Source organism: Dermacentor silvarum, chromosome 6, assembly GCF_013339745.2.
Source record: "Dermacentor silvarum isolate Dsil-2018 chromosome 6, BIME_Dsil_1.4, whole genome shotgun sequence".
NCBI lineage: Eukaryota > Metazoa > Arthropoda > Arachnida > Ixodida > Ixodidae > Dermacentor > Dermacentor silvarum.
This window is the reverse complement of record NC_051159.1, coordinates 148,114,771-148,133,507: the sequence shown is the minus strand read 5'-3', so window position 1 is coordinate 148,133,507 and position 18,737 is coordinate 148,114,771. Positions and strand designations below refer to the sequence as shown.

General features: G+C 43.1%; 1 protein-coding gene across 1 annotated transcript; it reads left to right on the top strand.

Moving 5' to 3' along the window:
• The first annotated feature begins 4,140 nt into the window (after nt 1-4,140).
• On the top strand, nt 4,141-17,219 carry LOC119456192 (uncharacterized). The gene is made up of 2 exons (XM_037717819.2): nt 4,141-5,855; nt 10,690-17,219. Exons 1-2 carry the CDS (start codon nt 4,417-4,419, stop codon nt 11,639-11,641), a joined length of 2,391 nt encoding a protein of 796 aa, XP_037573747.1. The 5' UTR covers nt 4,141-4,416; the 3' UTR covers nt 11,642-17,219.
• Nucleotides 17,220-18,737: the final 1,518 nt, after the last annotated feature.

Genomic DNA, 18,737 nt, shown 5'->3' with positions numbered 1-18,737 from the left:
TGAGCTGCCGATCCAGTCCCCCACCCCCTTTCTTTTTTCCTTTTTGTGTTGTTTAAGCGAAGCTTTTCTTTGCTAACCTTGCCGGGTTTCGTGAGCGTGGCTTCTGCGGCCTCGCTGTTCTCTTGCCGAATAGGCCAACCTATCACAGCGGAGTACGCGAGCCGCGCGCGCCGGTGGGTTTCTTGCAGCACCACCAGAGGGCACTCGCCTGGGCGCCTGCGCGTCAAGTCCCAAGGTATGATGATGATGATGATGATGATTTATTGGCATCCCCTTTGAAACGGGGCGGCGACAAATAGTCACCTAGCCTGCTTGATTTAATCAGGTATACTATACATGTTCTTTATCTAGCATTTTTGTATACCTATCATTATTTTTCTTTTTCAAAAATTTACCTTGTACCGCTGCCTATGATTTTAAGAGATCAGGTCGCATCCATCTTTTCCCTACTTTTTTTCCACCAGTACTCTAATCGTCTCTTGCTGATCTCTACGGCTGATCTGTTTATGTTTCCTTCCACTTTAAACCCAAGCGCTTCTGGGAGTTGCACGTTACCTACGGTTCTCGCTGGGTGGATCCCGTCGCATTCCATTAGGATGTGCTGAGTGGTCTCTGGATCTTTACTGCAGCATACACATGTCTCATCTAATTCCGAATATTTGTTCCGATATGTTTTCGTCCTTAGGCAACCGGCTCGAGCCTCAAATAGCAAGGCACTGCCCTTTGTGTTATCGTACAGATTTTCCCTTCTAATTTCTTTCTTCTCATTCTTGTAAATCTCCATTGTCCTTTTCGTTTCCATTCTTTGCATCCAATTCACGGTCTCTATTTCTCTCACTTTCTTTCTGATGACCCCTGGTTGTCTATTTACAGTTTCGATTATCCTGTACTTGGTTGCCAACTTCCTTGACCTCTTCCTCCATTCTGTGTCCACGCTTTTCATGTAGAGATACTTGTGCACTTTAGCCGCCCATTTATTTTCATCCATGTTCCTGAGCCTTTCTTCAAAACTAACTTTGCTTTGTGCTTCTCCGACTTCAAAAGAGGCCCAACCCATGTCTCCATGCACTGCCTCATTTGTCGTAGGGGTATTCGAAAAGGGTATTGACCCTTTTCGCGGCGATTCCGTGGGCGCTGCCATGTTTGATCACGTGGTGACGCGTCCATTGCTTGCCTCAACTGCCTCCGTTGCCTCATTGTTTACAATGGAAGTGTATGACGCCGGCGCGGCTTAGAAAACCTCTGTTTTCGGAGATATCGTAGACGGTGACTAGGTGGACGACACGAAGCTTTGATCACAGCTTCAGAGAACATGCAAAAGCGCTTTCGGAGCTGATTAAGCTATGTCCAAACGGCGCAAGCAGCGTATATGGTGCTTGTTCTAAAAGCGGGGCTAAATATATATTCCAAGCTATCCAAGCTTTCCGATTATAAATTCAGTCAGGATTAGTGTGTTTTGCTCTTTGTTCTATATTCGGCAAATATTTTGAAGCAGTGGCTTGTCAGTTTCTGACTCAGTGAAGTTCCTCGGTGCGGCCACTATCTGATTATTTTCTGCCTAATCGCTCGCGGGTGTGCTCAGTTCCGATAGATTTGTTCTTGCTGCGCAGAAGGCTTGAAACGTAGCTGTTTTGTTAAAGTTCAAGTTAAGTTCAAGTTTATTCTTCTTCTAGTACAGACTAGAAACGTCCTCCGGGGCTAAAAGCTGCTGTCAGCAGCTTGACTGGACCCAGGAGGCGTTGTACATGGCAGGGCGATAACAGTAACATTTTTTGGTACAAAACTAAAGCAGGAATTTACTAAACATAAACATAAACTAAACAAATTTACAACTCAGATACATGCTTATGACAGGATATGTAATATTCAACAACAGTCATTTTTGTACAAATAAAACAAAAATACAAAAAATATGGTAATTTCTTGACCATATTTGGCCGTGACCATACGGCCACGGCCACGGCATGCATCGTTATACATGAATATATATGTTTACATGTTACCGAAATACATCTTCAACTCTTTACGAGAGAAATTAGTAGCATGAACATGATTATTTAGAATTTTCGGCAAATTGTGTTTAATAGATTGCAACTTAAATTCGGTGCGAAAGCGCGGTACAAGCCAAGGTTCAGGGTTTCTGAGATGCACAGGTATGTCATGGTGTTGCAAGGTCGCTAGCGATGTAAGAAAATCTCTACATTCTATCCTTGCAAAATAGAATATTTGTAAAAGACGATATTCGTAGTATCGATCTACCCATACGATTTGGTATGTTTGTGACAATGTTTTTGTTGTTGATCGGGGTTCGATATTAGCAATGTGTCGAAGAAGCGCCTTTTGTAATGTAACTATTTTATTTATGTTAGTTCATGTTGTGGTTGCCCATACTAAACTGCAATAATTAAATTGCGAGGTGAACAATGCATGATAAATTTGTAGCTTGGCTTTTGTTGGCATGTAAGCTCTACAGCGAGATAGCACACCGGCAACTGCAGAAAACTTGTTTCGAAGGTTATTAAAATGAGCATCCCAACTCAAATGACATGAAAATATTACTCCAAGGATTTTGTGTTCAATAACTAGTTCTATATGTTTGCCTAAATAAGTGATTGAATGTTCCAACTGAAAAGGTTTGTTTCTAGCTGGCTCTAAAAAGAATAGCTTTCGTTTTAGTGGGGTTAGTGGTACATTGTAATACCTTGTAGCAAATATATATTACAGCTAGTAACTCGCTTACTCTTGTAGACCGTCACAAAACATTCAGCTTCGACCATTCGTGCGCCATAGGTGTGCGTATACAGTGCGCATGTATTCAAGTGTGCGCCCATTCACTTATTCTTGATACGTCGGCGATAGAGTGGGCGTAAGTTTTCCTGCCATTTGGGATAGATGCGTATAATAACGTGCGCGAACCTTACTATGACAGGAAGCGGCGTTACTCCCTTTGTCATTGTTTAACGAGTGGTAGGTACTCACTCTTGCCGACGTTCTGTTGCTGAAGCCCTTTCTTTGAAGGTTAGCGATGCAATGCTGGCGGATGAGCAAATTTCTGTATCCTCGAGGAAAGCCGTACATCACGAAGTGCCGGTAACACGTTCGGACAGTTGCAGCAGCGGTCCGCGAACTCGGCCACACAGATTCATTCCTTAACATGCCACTCACTATTTTTGCAGCCAACTACTGCACACGTCTTCAATCCACATGATTCAATCTAGCATGATTGGAGCACAGTGTGTTAGCAAAAACTCAGTTGCATTTCCGACAGCTGATCGCACAGAAGCAAGGCAGAAGCAGTAATGGTTTCGTATTCGTGCGCGGTAGCTGAGGAGAGTTATGGCGCGCCGCCGTGAGCGCCATCTCGTTTCTCTAAATAGTCATGGCTAGGTGGCGTATGCCACCGCCCGGTTTAAAGGGTTCAGCCTCATCCATCCATCCATCCATCCAAAACAAACTGCTCCGCGAAAAGCATGGAGGAAGGAAAAAAAACTTTATTTTTTTTATTTTTTACCTCCATGGCGAAATGTTCGGCTGCATGTGTGCGTGCGTGTACTAGTGTTTAAACTCTTTATGCACTCACACACAGCTTCACACTTCGCTTTGTGTAGATTACAACTCTTTGTATGTATTTTGCATTTTTTTTTTTTTAGTAGTCGGCGGCCATGGTTCTCTGTTACGCTTTGATTGATTGCGACAGGCCATGATGCGTGGCCTTTGAGATTCGCAGACCCAAGTACCCCGTTAAAGATGTTTTTAAGCCCCTTCCATTAATAGCATTAAAAATGTAACTGATTCCTGAGTGTAGTAAAGAATCGAGTCCCTGCCTGAGTAAAGACAATATTGAATATATTATAAATAGATAGTGTACAAAACATGGTGGCCAAGTGTTTTTTTTTTTGTTCTTTGTATCGTAAAAGCAAAGCCTTTGAGATTTGCACCCGTTACTCCGATGAAGCAGTCGGAGGTGGAGGTGCAATATGCAAATCCCCCCGTTCAGCGACAGCTTCCTTGAATAACATAATTTAATCTCGAAGGTCACTTTTTTTTACCATTGCGGGCGCCGAAAGTGATATGCGGGAAGGAAAATTGCCTGATCCCTAGTTCCTTCTGCTCTTCCTTTATTTAGGGCGCATAGCTAGTGCCAGCAGCTGTACGGGCTGGACGGCAACCCGTATTGTTATGACAGTGCCAAGGCATTGACAGTGCTGGCTGGCGCATTTGTTGCTATTTGTCCTCCATTCTTCCATTCCTATTGGTTCTTTATTCTATGGTGCAGCTTTGTCGCCTTCACCGTGGTCGCATTGCTTTCTGGAGAGACGTTGCTGAATGCAATGTTGTTGGGACGCCATTGCTGAATAACTCGTAGAGGCAGATGGTTCACTGAGCGTGGTCTTCCCTGACGGACGTCGTCCTTACATGCATGTCATTTTTCAACGCTTGTACGCGTTATTGCAGTGCCATCAATCGTACGTCAAGAAGTGCGCATGTGTGAAGTCTCCTAACGGCAGCCTTGAAATGGCAACTACGAGGAAAGCCCCCTGCGACAATCTCGATGTGGCATCGACGCCGTTGGCAAAAAAATGGGCAGGCGAAGGTGAAGCAGCGCTGGACAGTTACAACAGCTCGAGTAATGCAAGTGTGTATGTGCCAGTTTTCGAGAAAGCCACTCTGGAGCAGCTAATGTATTACGATCGCCCTTGCTCTGCGGGGAGATCTGGACAAAGGTGTTGGCTGAGCGTCGAAATGTGTCCATGGAACAGAGTACTACACGACCTTGGTTTCGAACTTGTCGAGCACAAACCTGGCAAGGTTAGTTTGCAGTCAATGCCGTACGCTAAGGCCTACAAAAAACATTGCAGTGTTTATTTCAACCAGTCTTCGTGCCTACTTACACGGCTTCTTGAGCGCCACTGTTGCATCGACGTGTGTAAGCTGTTCTCTCGGAAGCTTCCCAGCAACGCCGACTGCGCTGACAATCCGAACGAAAAGTCCTACCCCATTCGTTTGGCTGCCCCGTTGCGAGACGGACCCATCTTCAACATCCGCAGCCTTAAGCTTGTACTCTCCAAAACCCCCGAAGAAACTCCCGACGAAGCTCCAAAGCACCACGTGCACGTATTCGAAGGCCTCCATGCTGTCGCTGGTCTCGAAGAGCTCGTGATTGATTGTCCCGAGATCAATTTCAAATTTTCATTAGAACTGGAAGCGCTGCTACGACGCAATGCCAGCACCCTCAAAACAGTCAAGATCCTCATTGCAACTCTACCGAGGAATGTATACCGTGCGCTCCAGTTTCTAATCAACTGCGAGTCACTGACGTTTTACCCATGTTTAAAGATTGGCAGTCGCATCCCGACCACCGACTCCGTGGCACAACTTCTGTGCAAGACGAACACCCTGAAGAAAGTCAGTGTTTGTTCTGTCGTAAATGATGAGCAGCTGACCACACTGGCAGAAGCCATCAACGCCTGCAAGTCTTTGACAAAAGTGACCATGCACATCACAGATATGAGCTGCTCACCGAAGGCTTTATTTACTGCGCTTGGAAGCAACACTACCTTAAAGAAACTGCAGCTTAAAGAGGGTATTATTGATGAAACCAGCGGACAAGCTCTGGCATTCGCATTGGAAAACAACACTTGCCTTCGTACCCTGGAATTTGAGGATTCTATCTTTTGTGCTTCCGGCATGACGCACTTGGCAGGAGCACTGATGATAAACACCACATTGAAAGAGCTTCATATGACTGTCAAGCTACCCATGGCACTAGTACAACAACTCTGCGAGGCACTGGCTGTGAACAAGACTCTAAAAAAACTGACATTTGGTAGCTTTGATTCTTCCATGCAAGAAAGGTATTCGCTTTACTTCTCTTTGCTCTCATTTTTCTTTCAGAGTGACCAAATTTCTCATTTAGCACTGGGAGTTAATAACTGCGTTAGGTAGGTAGAGGCACGTAAGAAGATGCAATAATAGCATGCTTATCATTATGTGCTTCACTGGTCCAGATACTGTGCCAACATGCACTCACAATGCGTTCAGTTAAAGGGACACTAAAGAGCAACACCAAGTCCACTTAGACTGATAAAATATTCTTTTAACATTCTATTTTCGTTATTATTGTGGTAAGATATTGATTACCGGGAGAGAAAATGAAGCCTGAACTTCAATTTCTTGAATGTCGCCATGAAAACCCCGCACCGGTACATCAATTTGACGTTGCGGATTGCAAACTAATTTCTGTTAACTAATTTCAGCCATTGTAGTGCAGTGAAGGATTTCGAAACTTGCTAAGTTCAGTCTTGGGCACCTTTAAAATACATTGTAGTCCATCTCTACCGATAAAAAATTAATTTGGTCTGAGAAGACGCCGTCAGACATTTGTGGCATGGTGAGAAGATGTGGGAACTTGAATGCAGCGTTGGCCACCGGTCTTTCGGTCTTGCCTTTTTTTCTGTTACCAAGCTTCCTCTTATGGTACGAGTAACTTTTTTGGTATAGCAGTATGATTTACTTATACTGCTCAACTTTTCTCTTGGTGTTGGCTTAACATGGAAATTTTCTGTCAGCTTGGGAGTATGGAATAGGACATTGCAAATATTTTTTTTTTTTTCATAAGTAAACAGAACTTTGCATTGGTGTTATAACTCACATGCGTAAGCGTTCAGCATCAAGAGTAGCATACAGGGCACAAGGCATTCATATACATTTTCAGTTCCTTTGACAAGGGTTTACACAACAGTTTGAATTGTACAGCTTCAACTGCACATTGTGTATGCTTTGTGCGAAGTGCGTATTTCTGTATGGGGGGTAAAATTAACTTTGTAAGCACAGCTTTCTTTTTCTCTAGTGAAGGCGGTTTCTCTCATGTGCATTCAATTGCAGGAGGAGCAGTGAGGCGATTAATGCTGTAAGATTACTAGTGGGGTATCTTTCCTAGTCTTGTCCCCATTTTGTATTTCTGGATTGAACCGTACAAGAATTTTAGTACAAGGCCTTCCTTCAATTCAACTGTGCACACTTGATGGTTCGAAACCAAAAATGGGCTGTGACCATATCAAGAAATTCATGGAGGGTGTCCCAGTGCTCATCCTCTCCAAACATGTCTCCAAACATTGTTTCATTTTTAAAGCAGCATTTATAATAATTGCCAAGCAACTTAATAGGAGGGGAAGGGACTTTTGAGAAAAGGTACATTTATTCTAATGATGCAAAACTGAAACACACATTATTTTTCTACGTAACCTCCCTGCCCTTCAATGCACTTTGCCCAATTTCACGTTTTTTTATTCCGTCGGAAAAAATATTTTTTGGTTGCACCTTTAACCAATTTTGCACCACATCAATGACTTCTGCATCGGTTGTAAATCTTCCCCTGAGCACTTCCTTCAATGGCCCAAACAGGAAAATCACTTGGATCCAGGTCTGGACTGTATGGCGGGTGTACCAGCAATTCGAATCTCAACTCCTTTGTTGTTTCGGCCGTCTGTTTGGCAGAATGTGGCCGAGCGTTATCTTGCTGCAGGATGACACCTTTTCGCAGTTTTCCACGACGTTTGGATCTGATTGCAGGTTTCAGTTTAGTTTGCAACACATCACAATAGTTCTCACTGTTCACAGTTTCGCCTCTTGGGGTGAAATGAATGGCTACCACACCTTCCATGTGCCAGAATACTCTTGGCATAATCTTACCAGCTGATGGTTGACATTTAAATTTCTTAACTTCTGGTGATGATGAGTGTTTCCAAATCATGCTCGCAGCCTTACTTTCCAGTTCGTGACGATGTACCCAAGTTTCGTCTACAGTAACAATTTGTTGTAAAAATCCAGCTCCCTCGCGCCGATAACGGGCCAAATGTTTATGAGAGATGTCCAACCTTTGTGCCTTATGCTGCGCTGACAATTCTTTCGGGACCCACCTTGCACACACTTTCCGAAAATTTAGCCTGTCGTCTAAGATGCAATACGCTGAACCATGACTGATATGTAATGTATTGGCGATTTCGTCCACTGTTATTCGTCTGTTTTCCATCACCATACCCTCAACGACATTCAAATTGTCCTCAGCCATTGATATTGATGGCCTGCCCAATCTTTCCTCATCACATAAAGAAGTTCTTCCCTGTTTGAAACACTCTATCCGTTCGTAGATCTTGCTTCGCGATAAACAACTGTCACCATACTGTGCTTGCATTCGACGAATAATTTCCACAAACAAAACAACTTCTGCAACAAAAAGCGAATCACTGCCCTCATTTCTTCCTTGGTGCAGATAGACAATGGAGCTGCCATGTTTAACGCTCTGCTACACTGTAACGACTAATGCAGGAATAAGAGTGACACGTTCCATAGAAGTGTTGCAGACAGCACTAATTCAGCGCTGGATACTAGCAGTGTTACCAAACCCTAGTGTGAGAAATTGCACAAGTCCGTTTACTTTTTGACTTCCCCTCGTATAATCTTCAGGGGTGTGTGAGTATTAGAAAATTTCAAATAATGACTCGGAGTAACGTTTTATTCGATTTCGAATCGAATAGTAAGTGTTTGTAAATATTAAAGTTTTTCTAACAGTTTTTGGATGGTGTAAATCCTCAAGGGGTACGTGCTGAAACATGAAATTGGAGTAAATGTGTGATAAATATCACACTGGCAGCCACAGAGACAAAAAACGCAAGAAGTTACGTTCCTCAGAGAGCGAGACATTTCCTCCTAAATTGCAATCGTTCGCACTCTCCGAAGAGTCCGCAAACAAACCACTTATTTATTTTTAATGCTCCTTTTGAACTTCTAATAAACCAGACTTCATAACGTACAATGTTATGACAAAAGCTTGCTAACATTATGAATACTATAGAGTATGAACATCGTTCTATATTAATGGTGAAAACGTCTTTTATTTGAAAGGTATTCAGTGGGATTTGATTCACTTCTAGCACTGTTCGATTCGTATTTGATTTGGTCTCAAAAATTACTATTTGACCACCCCTCTTTGGTAGAACCTGAAGTGGACAATAGTGCAAAGTTTGGCTATACTCGCAAGCAACTTTCTGTGGCAATGAATAGAAAGTTCCGGTTGCAAAGATTACACAAGTAAGCACTCTTAACCCGCTGTGGTAGCATAGTAGCTTTGGCTTTGTGCTGCTAAGCCTGATGGCATAGGATCCAATCTCGGCCGCAGTGGCTGTATTTTGAGAGGGGCGAAATGCAAAACTGCCTATGTACCGTGCATTTGGTGCACGATAAAGAACCCCAGGTGGTCATAATTAATTCAGAGTCCCCTACTACGGCGTGCCGCATAATCATACCATAATTTTGGCACATAGCACCCAGAATTTAATTTTTTTTAAGCGCACTTTTGAAATAATGTCCGCTGTTAACATCCACATTAGTTTAAGTTGGGGAAGCGAGAGCTTTAACAACTTATTTACAACAGCAAAATAAGACAAAGTACACCACTGAGTATTAAATTTTACTTATTTTTCTGCTTTTCTCTTCCGTATTTGGGCAAATGTGACCTCACACATGGAAGCTAGGCTGATTCAGTATCTGCTCCAAGAAACCAATAGCGCTGAACGCTGCCCTACTGCTTGGTGCAGTAACGCAATACAAAAGCTCCGCCCCTCTAGCTTTCCCCTCTTTGCCACAAGAAGTTGTCTGTGAGTATACTTGGTTCTGATTTATACTAATAAAAAAAAGAAAAAATAGCATGGACTCTTCTGTTGTATTTTTTATTTTTTTTTTTGCTAGGACATTGTTCTGTCAGTCATAGACATTTGTTGTAAATATGTTCTCTGCATATCATACCCATTGAAAGCAGAAAAGTCGTACATATGATTCCACTTCTGAGACCGTGATTGCGAGAAGCTATGACAAGCGGACATTGCAAAACAAGATGAAAACTGAGATGAGTTATCTTGTGAAAATAGATTTAAAAAAAGGTGCAAGCGTGCTTTTCAACATGCACCACAAGCTGCTGTTCGCTTGTTTAGAGCAGCCAAGTGTGAGGACTCTGTAGCCGATGTGCTCATGTTTAATGGCAGTGCTTTCGACAGATAGCAGTTTTTCTGCACCTGGAGCACAGTATTTCACAATTCAAAGAAATTCACGGTGCACTCTAGATGAGGACAAAGAACACAGGGACAGGACGGCCGCCCATGAATAGTTCTCGCTATAAATTTCTTTTAATTATGACCCACCAACTAGTTCAATGATTCTGCTAATATTTCATGCCATGAGTTGTCTAGATTTCCACTGCTCTTGTTTGATAATTTGGTAAAGCATAACTTCGAATCTAGTAAGTACGAAGTGGAAGGAAACAAAAAAGCCTAGACGATTGGGCTGCAGAAGCTTGCCTGAGAACAGACTTCAAAGGGCTCAGCTAACTTCATTGGGGTCTAGCAGTTGGCGACAGCTGTTGGTTGGTACAGCCCCTGGTATTGCAGAAATACAAATTTAAGGACTGTTCTGTTTACAGCTACAAAATAAAGGGGGGGGGGGGGGGGATTTGGTGTCAACAGCATGTAATTAGTAAAACAGCTTGGTGGGCTGGCTGGCACATTTCTGTTAGCATGTAATTGAGACCTCAGATGTCATGCTTCCAAGTCCTCAGGCTTCAGCTTGAAGCGTGTGACTGTGTTTGTCTGTCAGGTTCTACCTTTATAAATACCTGCTGGTGCAATTCTTTTTCAGGGTATTCTTGGCAAAGTGCTTGGCTCAGGACAACTACTATGGCCGCGTGCAGCTACCCTGGAGCGAGCCTGATATCCCAGGTTTGACAGCTGTTGTGGTGTGCCCTGAATTGTGCCCCGAAGAACTGAGCTTGCCAGCTATTTCACACATATCGGCGGTAAATCTCAGGCCCCTTCTTCAAGCTATTAGTATAAGCAAGCGCATTCACACCTTTAAGACTTGCCTTGAAGGCGACGCCGGAGCTAAGGGTGCAGCTGTCTGTGAAATGCTGAAGGCTACACATTACATCACAACAGTGGAGCTTGGAGTTGAACATGATGAGGGGGGTCAATTTCATGACCTTATGCATGCTCTGGTGGCAAACAGAAGCATAACTGTGGCGACCATCACTGTTCATGCCATCAGCAGGCTCGAAACTGCTGAAGATCTCTCATATTTCCTATCTCACAACACAACAGTAAGTGCACTTGCCTTCTACTCTGACTCTAGTTTCAGTACTGAATTTGTGAAGGAGCTTTCGAAAGGAATGTGGAGGAACAGTTCGATTGTAGAGTTTGTAATAGCCCCCAAGTTGCGTTGCACTGATGAGAGCTTTACCACCTTTGAGGCCGTGCGAAGGAACAAGGGTGCTCTGAACCGTGCGGTTGATTTCATTCTCCAGCACAAGGCAGACCGACTATGTGCAGAAGGGTTTGAGATGTTTGCTGGAAAACCTTGTCAGCTTGATTACGTAGCAAAACTCTCTGGGAAAACTGAAGCTGAGGCAGTTGCAGCTGTAATCTCAGCTCTGCACTTTTTGAGGGACTACTATTTAGTTATCACAGGAGTTGTCCAGAATTCCGTTACATGCCATCCTGCAAAGCACACACAGCTGGACTCTCTGAATAGTGACTGCTGGCGCGCAATTGCGCGCTACCTTAGCGTTGACGATGTGCTCTGCCCCGTATCTTGATTTCCCTTTCAATGTGCAGCACAGTTGATGCCAGGTTTAGTGAACAGTGCCTTGTTTCCTCTGCCCTGATTAACAGCAACACACAAAATGTTTTTATGTTCAGCTTTTGCTTGTAGCATATTGGAACCATATGGTTGGCTGTGTCCTTGAAGTCAACATGTTGTGATGCTCAAGTAATGCAAAGACCGATCTTTCCATGTTTAGAGTGTGTGCACACCTCCGCTGCAAACACCACGATTTACGCAGTTCACACTGCTTTCCCCACTGCTCTCAGGTTCAAGACATTTGAGGGGAATGTCGTGGATTTCCCCAGTGAATTTTTGAAGGAGGTTAGGGCTCCTACTTGCTCTTATTGTACAATCATTTCATTCTTGCCTTCCTGCCTCCTGATCTTGAGATCTCAGTTGGCTAAATTGCAATAGTGAAAAAGAAGGCGGAAAAATGTTGACCTACGTGCCTTTTGCCATGACCTAATTACTGGCATTCACTGCAGCAGCTGTAGCAGCGATGACACAGTGAGACTTGTGGTAAGATCGGTCTACGAGTATTTATTAGTCTGATCCATTATTATATAACTTGCATGTGTATTTTGTGGCCACAATGGCTCTTACGATTGCCGCTCAATTAATTACTGGTCATGTTATTTGTGTAATTAATTAGTGTTGCTTTTTGAAGGACAGCAAAGGGAAACGCACTGACCGATCACTAGTGATTGATAACTTTTATGTTCACCTTTCAGCTGTTACCATATATGTACCTACTGCGCAATATGCCTTAGCACAGTGTGGCTTTGTGATTTTAATTTGTTTGAAACTGTGTGCAGGCGTAGTCGTGACACTGGTGACATTATTACAGTATTCGAAGTTTAAGATGGGGCAGTGCTGTTGCCACTGAATTCTATGTGTGACGATTTACAAACTCTCATTGTGATAACTTTCCTTGACCTTTTGCCACGGACCTTTCTAGAAAGTCATGCCTGCCCACTAGCGGCTACGAGGGAGCCTGGGAGTAGGGTTTGCAATTCGCTGCATCACATGCTATTGAGGTTTCCTTCTGTTCTTATATGTGTGCATATTTTCAAAATAGTACAGTCATTTGAACTTTCATGAGTTTGTTTTATATTCTACCATGCTGTGTTGATAAACGACATTTAGTTATGAAAGTTTCAAAATTTTAATTTTCAACTTCAGCTCGTGTTGGATGTCTTGTTTCTTTTTATGGTAAAATTGAATTTTCAAGTTTATAAAATTATTTGAAAAAATTAGAACAACTTTGTTATGCTCTGCCTAGACAAAAACACAAACAGAACAAGCTCTTTTGCCTCCAATAACTTGAACAATGAAAACTTGCCAAGTGTTTGGGTTGTTTTTATACCCGCAAGCTCTTGAAGTTTCTGTTAAGATTACGAATTCAGACTTGTTCTATAATTTTACTAATACTTCGTCAAGCTTTATGAAAAATAAATTCTGCTCACAAAAAAGCTTCACTTATCTGTCTCTGACCACAACCTAGGGAATCTTCCAATGGTGAAAGGACACCGGAGGACATGAGATTGCATTAAGCAAGTTTATTCAGACTAGTTCTGAAACAGGCAACACATATACTCAGCAGCCTTCCACCATTATTGACAGTCTGCTAATGTCTTCCTTTTTTTTTTTTTTTTGTTCAAAAGGGCACCTTCAGCTTTGTGCTTCATAGGTGCTGCCTATGCACAACTTAAAAAGCACATCCATCATAATTTGTGGTATGGCGGAGTGTTTAGCACTTATTTTATTTGTAGCTGTCTAGACAGTCTAGTACAGTGGTACTAACACTGCAATACTGCTGCTGGTAAAGACTGGCTGATTTTTCTTCTGGTATCTGTTTCAATTCTGCCATCCTCAACTGCATTTCCCTTCCCTCGTCACCCATTCTGTAACTCTAATGGTCCACCGGTTATCCACCCTGCGCATTACATGGCCTGCCCAGCTCCATGTCTCTCTCTTAATGTCAACAAGAATATCAGCTATCCCCGTTAGCTCTCTGATCCACGCCACTCTCTTCCTGTCTCTTAACATTACGCCTAACATTTTTCGTTCCATCGCTGTTTGTGCAGTTCTTACCTTATTCTCAAGCTTTTTTGTTAGCCGTCAAGTTTCTGCCTCATATGTTAGCACCGGTAGAATGCAATAATTGTACACTTTTTTTTTTTTCAATGACAGTGGTAAGCTCCCAGTCAGCACAGTCGAGGATGGCAGAAAACTAGGTGGGTGATGAAATTAGGAAATTTACAGGTGGAAATTGGAATCAGCTAGCGCAAGACAGGGGAAATTAGAGATCGCAGGGAGAGGCCTTCGTCCTGCGGTGGACATAAAAATAGGCTGATGATGATGATGACGATCTGTTTCAATAGCACTGAAGGACACCACGATTGGAACAAGATTAAAGGGCAAGAAACAAAAAACAGAACATTGATTTACATTGAATGAGACTGCGAGGCCAGAAAGGGCTATTGCATTTGATAATGTGCACAAAAGCAATAGGCTCCAACTTCTGTTAAGCCTTACTCTCGAGACAGTTTGAATGTGGCTACCAGGCCAATGTGGCAGTGCACTTTTTTGGAAAGGTCCGTTGTACAGTATGGTGCACTGTTAAAGGGAACACCTAGCAACTAATAAGGCCATAACTGGAACGTTTCTTGACTTTTACCCGAAAGAAGTGGCCGATGGAATCAATTCGACATGTATACATAAAAAATCTGTCTGAATATATGTTGGCAACAATTGATGGCAGAATACTAACTGTGTGTTCCCTTTAATAGTGGACAATACTGTACATCTATCTGTAAGTCAGCATCTGTACCTGTTTTTGGTTTTCTGAGCCTAAAGTTGGTTTTATGTGATAGTAGAATGTGAGAAAAATCATTTTTTTTTTTTTAGCTTTTGTAGCTGTAAAGTTGCCTCTGTTACACTGGGTGCGCAAGGTTTTGATGACACATAATGACGACCTCCGGAACAACAGCAATATTTCAGACAAAGTTCAATATCTCCATTCAAAATATTTTACAGCGTTTCTTTTGCTGTTTTTTTTTCTTTTTCCTTTCTTTATTTCTTTTTTTTTTTTTTGAGGCTGCTAAAAAACCATCTTCAGCCTCAATTACTGAACTAAGTTTCGATAATGGCTACATACTTGGTTCAGATATAGCAGCCTGTAACAGGTTTTTATCATTATGTGGCTGTTAGGCTTTCTCTTAGTGATGTCTGCCATACACAGCAGTGTACAGCTTTTGATAATCAAAACTAGTACACTACGCTGAGAGTGACGTGGCCGCAGAAGTTCAGAACCAGACATTCTTGGGTTGCACAGGTGCTAAGGGATTAAGCAAATTCACTAATTAAGAGTGGCACATATTGTCATCGTGCGCAGAAAGCTTGACTGTTGAATCTGGCACCCCAAGCTGCTCGGCAATGGGCATAATCAGCTTTTCAGGGTTCACAGTCATCGTGGCCTCCCCCGTTGGAGAAACTCAGCCGTCTGAATAGCGTCTGACCAGTGGCAGCGCTTATTTGTCTATGTCAGAGATGATAATTGACCACAAACTCTCATCTCACCCTAAAAACAAAGGGGTTTTGCGACTATCAAGAATTCTGGTGGTGATCTATGTAGCTGTGGTCACCATGTAAGGCAATGTGCGGCTTCATCTCCTTTGCGAGAGTGTAAGGAATGTATGTGCTAGATAGGTGACGAAGGGGTTGGTGTGGTCGGAGTTAAGCACCTAGACAGATAGAACAAGAATGTCAGTCTATGGTGGGCCCTCAAATACCTCGCGCACCTGGTATTGCAGAAGGGGCACTGTTGTGAATATTCTTACTTACACAGTAACTGCTGCAGTGACTGCAACTTGCTGTGACCTATTATTCGTTGTGTCTGTATTTATTTTGTAGCTCATTTCAATGTGTGTACTGCTACCGGCTTTGACTTGACTTTACTAGTTCTTATTTTCTTTGAGCTTCCATCAGTTACGACTTGCTCATGCATTGCATCAACCTAGCAAAGCCTGTTGCTGGGTGAGTTGGTGCTCTGCTGCGCGGAACTACTGAAACAGAGTATGTGTGTCATGGTACAGCCGGTGCAAAGAATGCAAACAAGGGAGAACAAAAACAGACATGAACAAATGCCACTACCAACTGAAATTCATTTTGAGCAAAAAAGAATATCTATGCAAGAAGTGAGCAAATCTGCATCATGCATACAGAATGTGCTAACAAGGATATACCGTGATGCGGTGTTGAATCACTGATGTGGCCTTTCCATACATTGTTTCTGAGTCTAAACCTATGCTCTCCACTCCTGCTTGGGCCTAAAATATTGGCCTGTAGTAGCCTGTAAATAAAAAATAATAATAATAAATAAACATGACTCTAAATATGCAAATTCAGTGACATACAAAGAAAGAGATGATCATGAACATGAGAACAAGGTGAGAGCAGGAGCCAACATTTCAGCAAGTGGACTTGTCTTTTTCAAGGCAACATATTCTCTCCTCAGCACAGTATATACAGGTATGGTTCTTCAAAAGGGGAGAGAGGGTAAGGCAGGAGGGCGAGGTAACAAGCGAGGGTGTAGAAAGGGATGTATCACAGACTCATTTATCACCATATTTTTTAATGTCCCCTTCAGGGTATATGTTTCCATCTTTTAATGACTTTTATTGAAGCATGAAGAGCCGAAAATGATAATATATTTTTTTCATTGCCAGATTTAATTCGTGCCTGAAGGGGATATAAAATGCCTCCAGTGATTTGAGGATGAAAAATTCTGGGCAGGAGCAATAACGCTGCTGCAAGAAATACACTGGAGGCATTTTATAATATTAAATATGGCGATAAATACATCAGTGATATGTCTCTTTCTTTGTGTACCGCTGAACTTGCTTTGGACACTGCTTCATGTCAAGTCCTTGTTAGTGCATTTCGTATGTATGGTGCACGAGTGGCCATTGTATAAATATTTTTTTCTGCTCAAAATAAACTTGAGTTGGTAGTAGCATTTGTTGGTATCTGTTGTCATCCTTGTCCACATTCATTGTGCCGGCTATACCATGGCACTGCATCAGTATGCCACAAGTGGTCATAAATTGGTAGACTAAGTGCAGTATGCAATTTGAATTCTGCCTCAACATTGTGACCAGTACCTTGCCTTGGAGTGGATGCATGCACATCAACCTTTGTAGCTCTTGCTATCTAGCTGAGTCGTTTTTTGAGATCTGAAGTTTTGGTTCACTGTTCCTAATGACCTGAAGGTCTGCACTCGCAGATTATTCATAGCCCTTATCACCAGTTGTGTTCACCTTTGGTGTTCAGAGAGAAGTCATCTCTTCGCATTGTGATACTGTGTTCCTTCTTAAATCCCCGGGTACTGTCTTGTATTGTATGCCCATTAGCTTCTTAATTAAGGTGACACAGGTGTGACAAATTTTTGCTCCTGTGTGATGTCTTTTTGGTCACCTGTAGCCATGAAAGTGACCCTATTGTCTCGTACTGTGTCAAAGTGTTTAGTGTTGCTTTTATAACTGTGACTTAATAAAGTTTGTATGCATAATCAAGCCTACTGTGTTTTGCATGACTGAAGAACAATGCTAAAGAAAATGAGGACATGAGAAAAAAGATCTATACACCTGGTTGGCATTGACATAGCTGTTTGATGATAAACCGTGAATAATTAATTTTTTTCAGTGCTAACTTTTGCATGTGCTTATACACACATAACTTGGGACAAAATTCGAAAATACACTAGTGCCACGTAACTGGGCAAAACCAAGTTAATGTTGTTTGCCATCACTCGGAGTAAGTCCAACTATTTTGTGTATTTCGCCTAAGTACATAATTAGTTATTCTTAATTAATAAACTCCATTAAATACTGCCACGTGCGTTTATTTCTGTTGGTGTCCGTTGCTTTGCGCAGCACCGCTTAACCTAGTTTTCAGCATCGCATTGATAGTGCGTTGGAGATGCATTTGATGTGCGTGCAGGAATGCTGCGGGGTGTTCGTGCGCTAGTAAGTTTGGCGACGCGGTTATAAATACCGAACTGGCGAGTGTGCTGGCATTCTTTTCGCCGACGCTCGACCGCACAAGTTGTTTTCGTCGCCGCCAAATAGCTTTTGCTAGAAGTTCTCTAATGGGCTCAACTTCGCCCAAATAAAGTTTATTTACTTCCAAGTCGCCTCGTCCCTGTGCCTACGGACAAAAACCATCACTTCAACGTGACATTTGGTGGAGGCGCTTATGGTTGGAACACCCCCGTCAAGCCGAGAAGCCAGCCCAGTACGCGACGACGACCGCACCGAAGTCATTAAGGAAGGAGGCACGGGAGAAATTCGGACCAGCCGTAGACGCCAGGGACTGCCCCCGGAGTACGGACTCTTGCGTGACCCTGAACGCCATGTGGAAGCCCCTTCCGCTACAGCCATGACCAATGCCGCTGCACCCGCTACAGTCACTTTTCAACAACCGAAGAATCCTCCAAAGTTTTGTGGCTCCACGTGCGAGGACTCGCAAGAATGGCTCAACACGTTCGAGAGGGTCGCATCGTACAACAAGTGGTCGGAGGAGGAAAAGCTGAGAAATGCCCGTTTCTCACTCGAAGCATCCGCTCGCACATGGTTCGAAAACCAGGAAACCACACTGAAGACTTGGGACCTCTTTAGAAGAGGATTGGCATCGACATTTCCGAGCGCCCAACGAAAGGAGCATGCAAACGCCATACTTCAAGCCCGGCAGCAACACCACAATGAGCCCGTAGCTGTGTTCGTTGAGGAAATGCAGAATATCTTCCAACACGTGGACGCCGATATGACTGAGGAAAAGAAGCTGCAGTACCTGATGTGGGTAGTGAAGGAAGAGCTATTCGTCGGCCTCATTCGCAACCCGCCAAAGACAATCGCAGAGTTTGTAACGAAGGTGGCTACCATTGAAAAAACGCTTGAGCTACGAGCCAGGCAGTACAAGCATGACTTGCCAGTTCTTACTCCAGGCAACGCTGATGCGAATGCACTCGACGCTAATAGCCTTCGTGCGACTATTCAGGAAGAACTTCAGAACTGCTCCCTGCGGCT

Excerpts from the sequence above, each read along its gene's own strand:
- LOC119456192 (XM_037717819.2), top strand. The coding sequence starts at position 4,417 with ATGCATGTCATTTTTCAACGCTTGTACGCGTTATTGCAGTGCCATCAA. Across the intron at positions 5,856-10,689 it reads GATTCTTCCATGCAAGAAAG|GGTATTCTTGGCAAAGTGCT; the intron begins GTATTCGCTTTA and ends ATTCTTTTTCAG.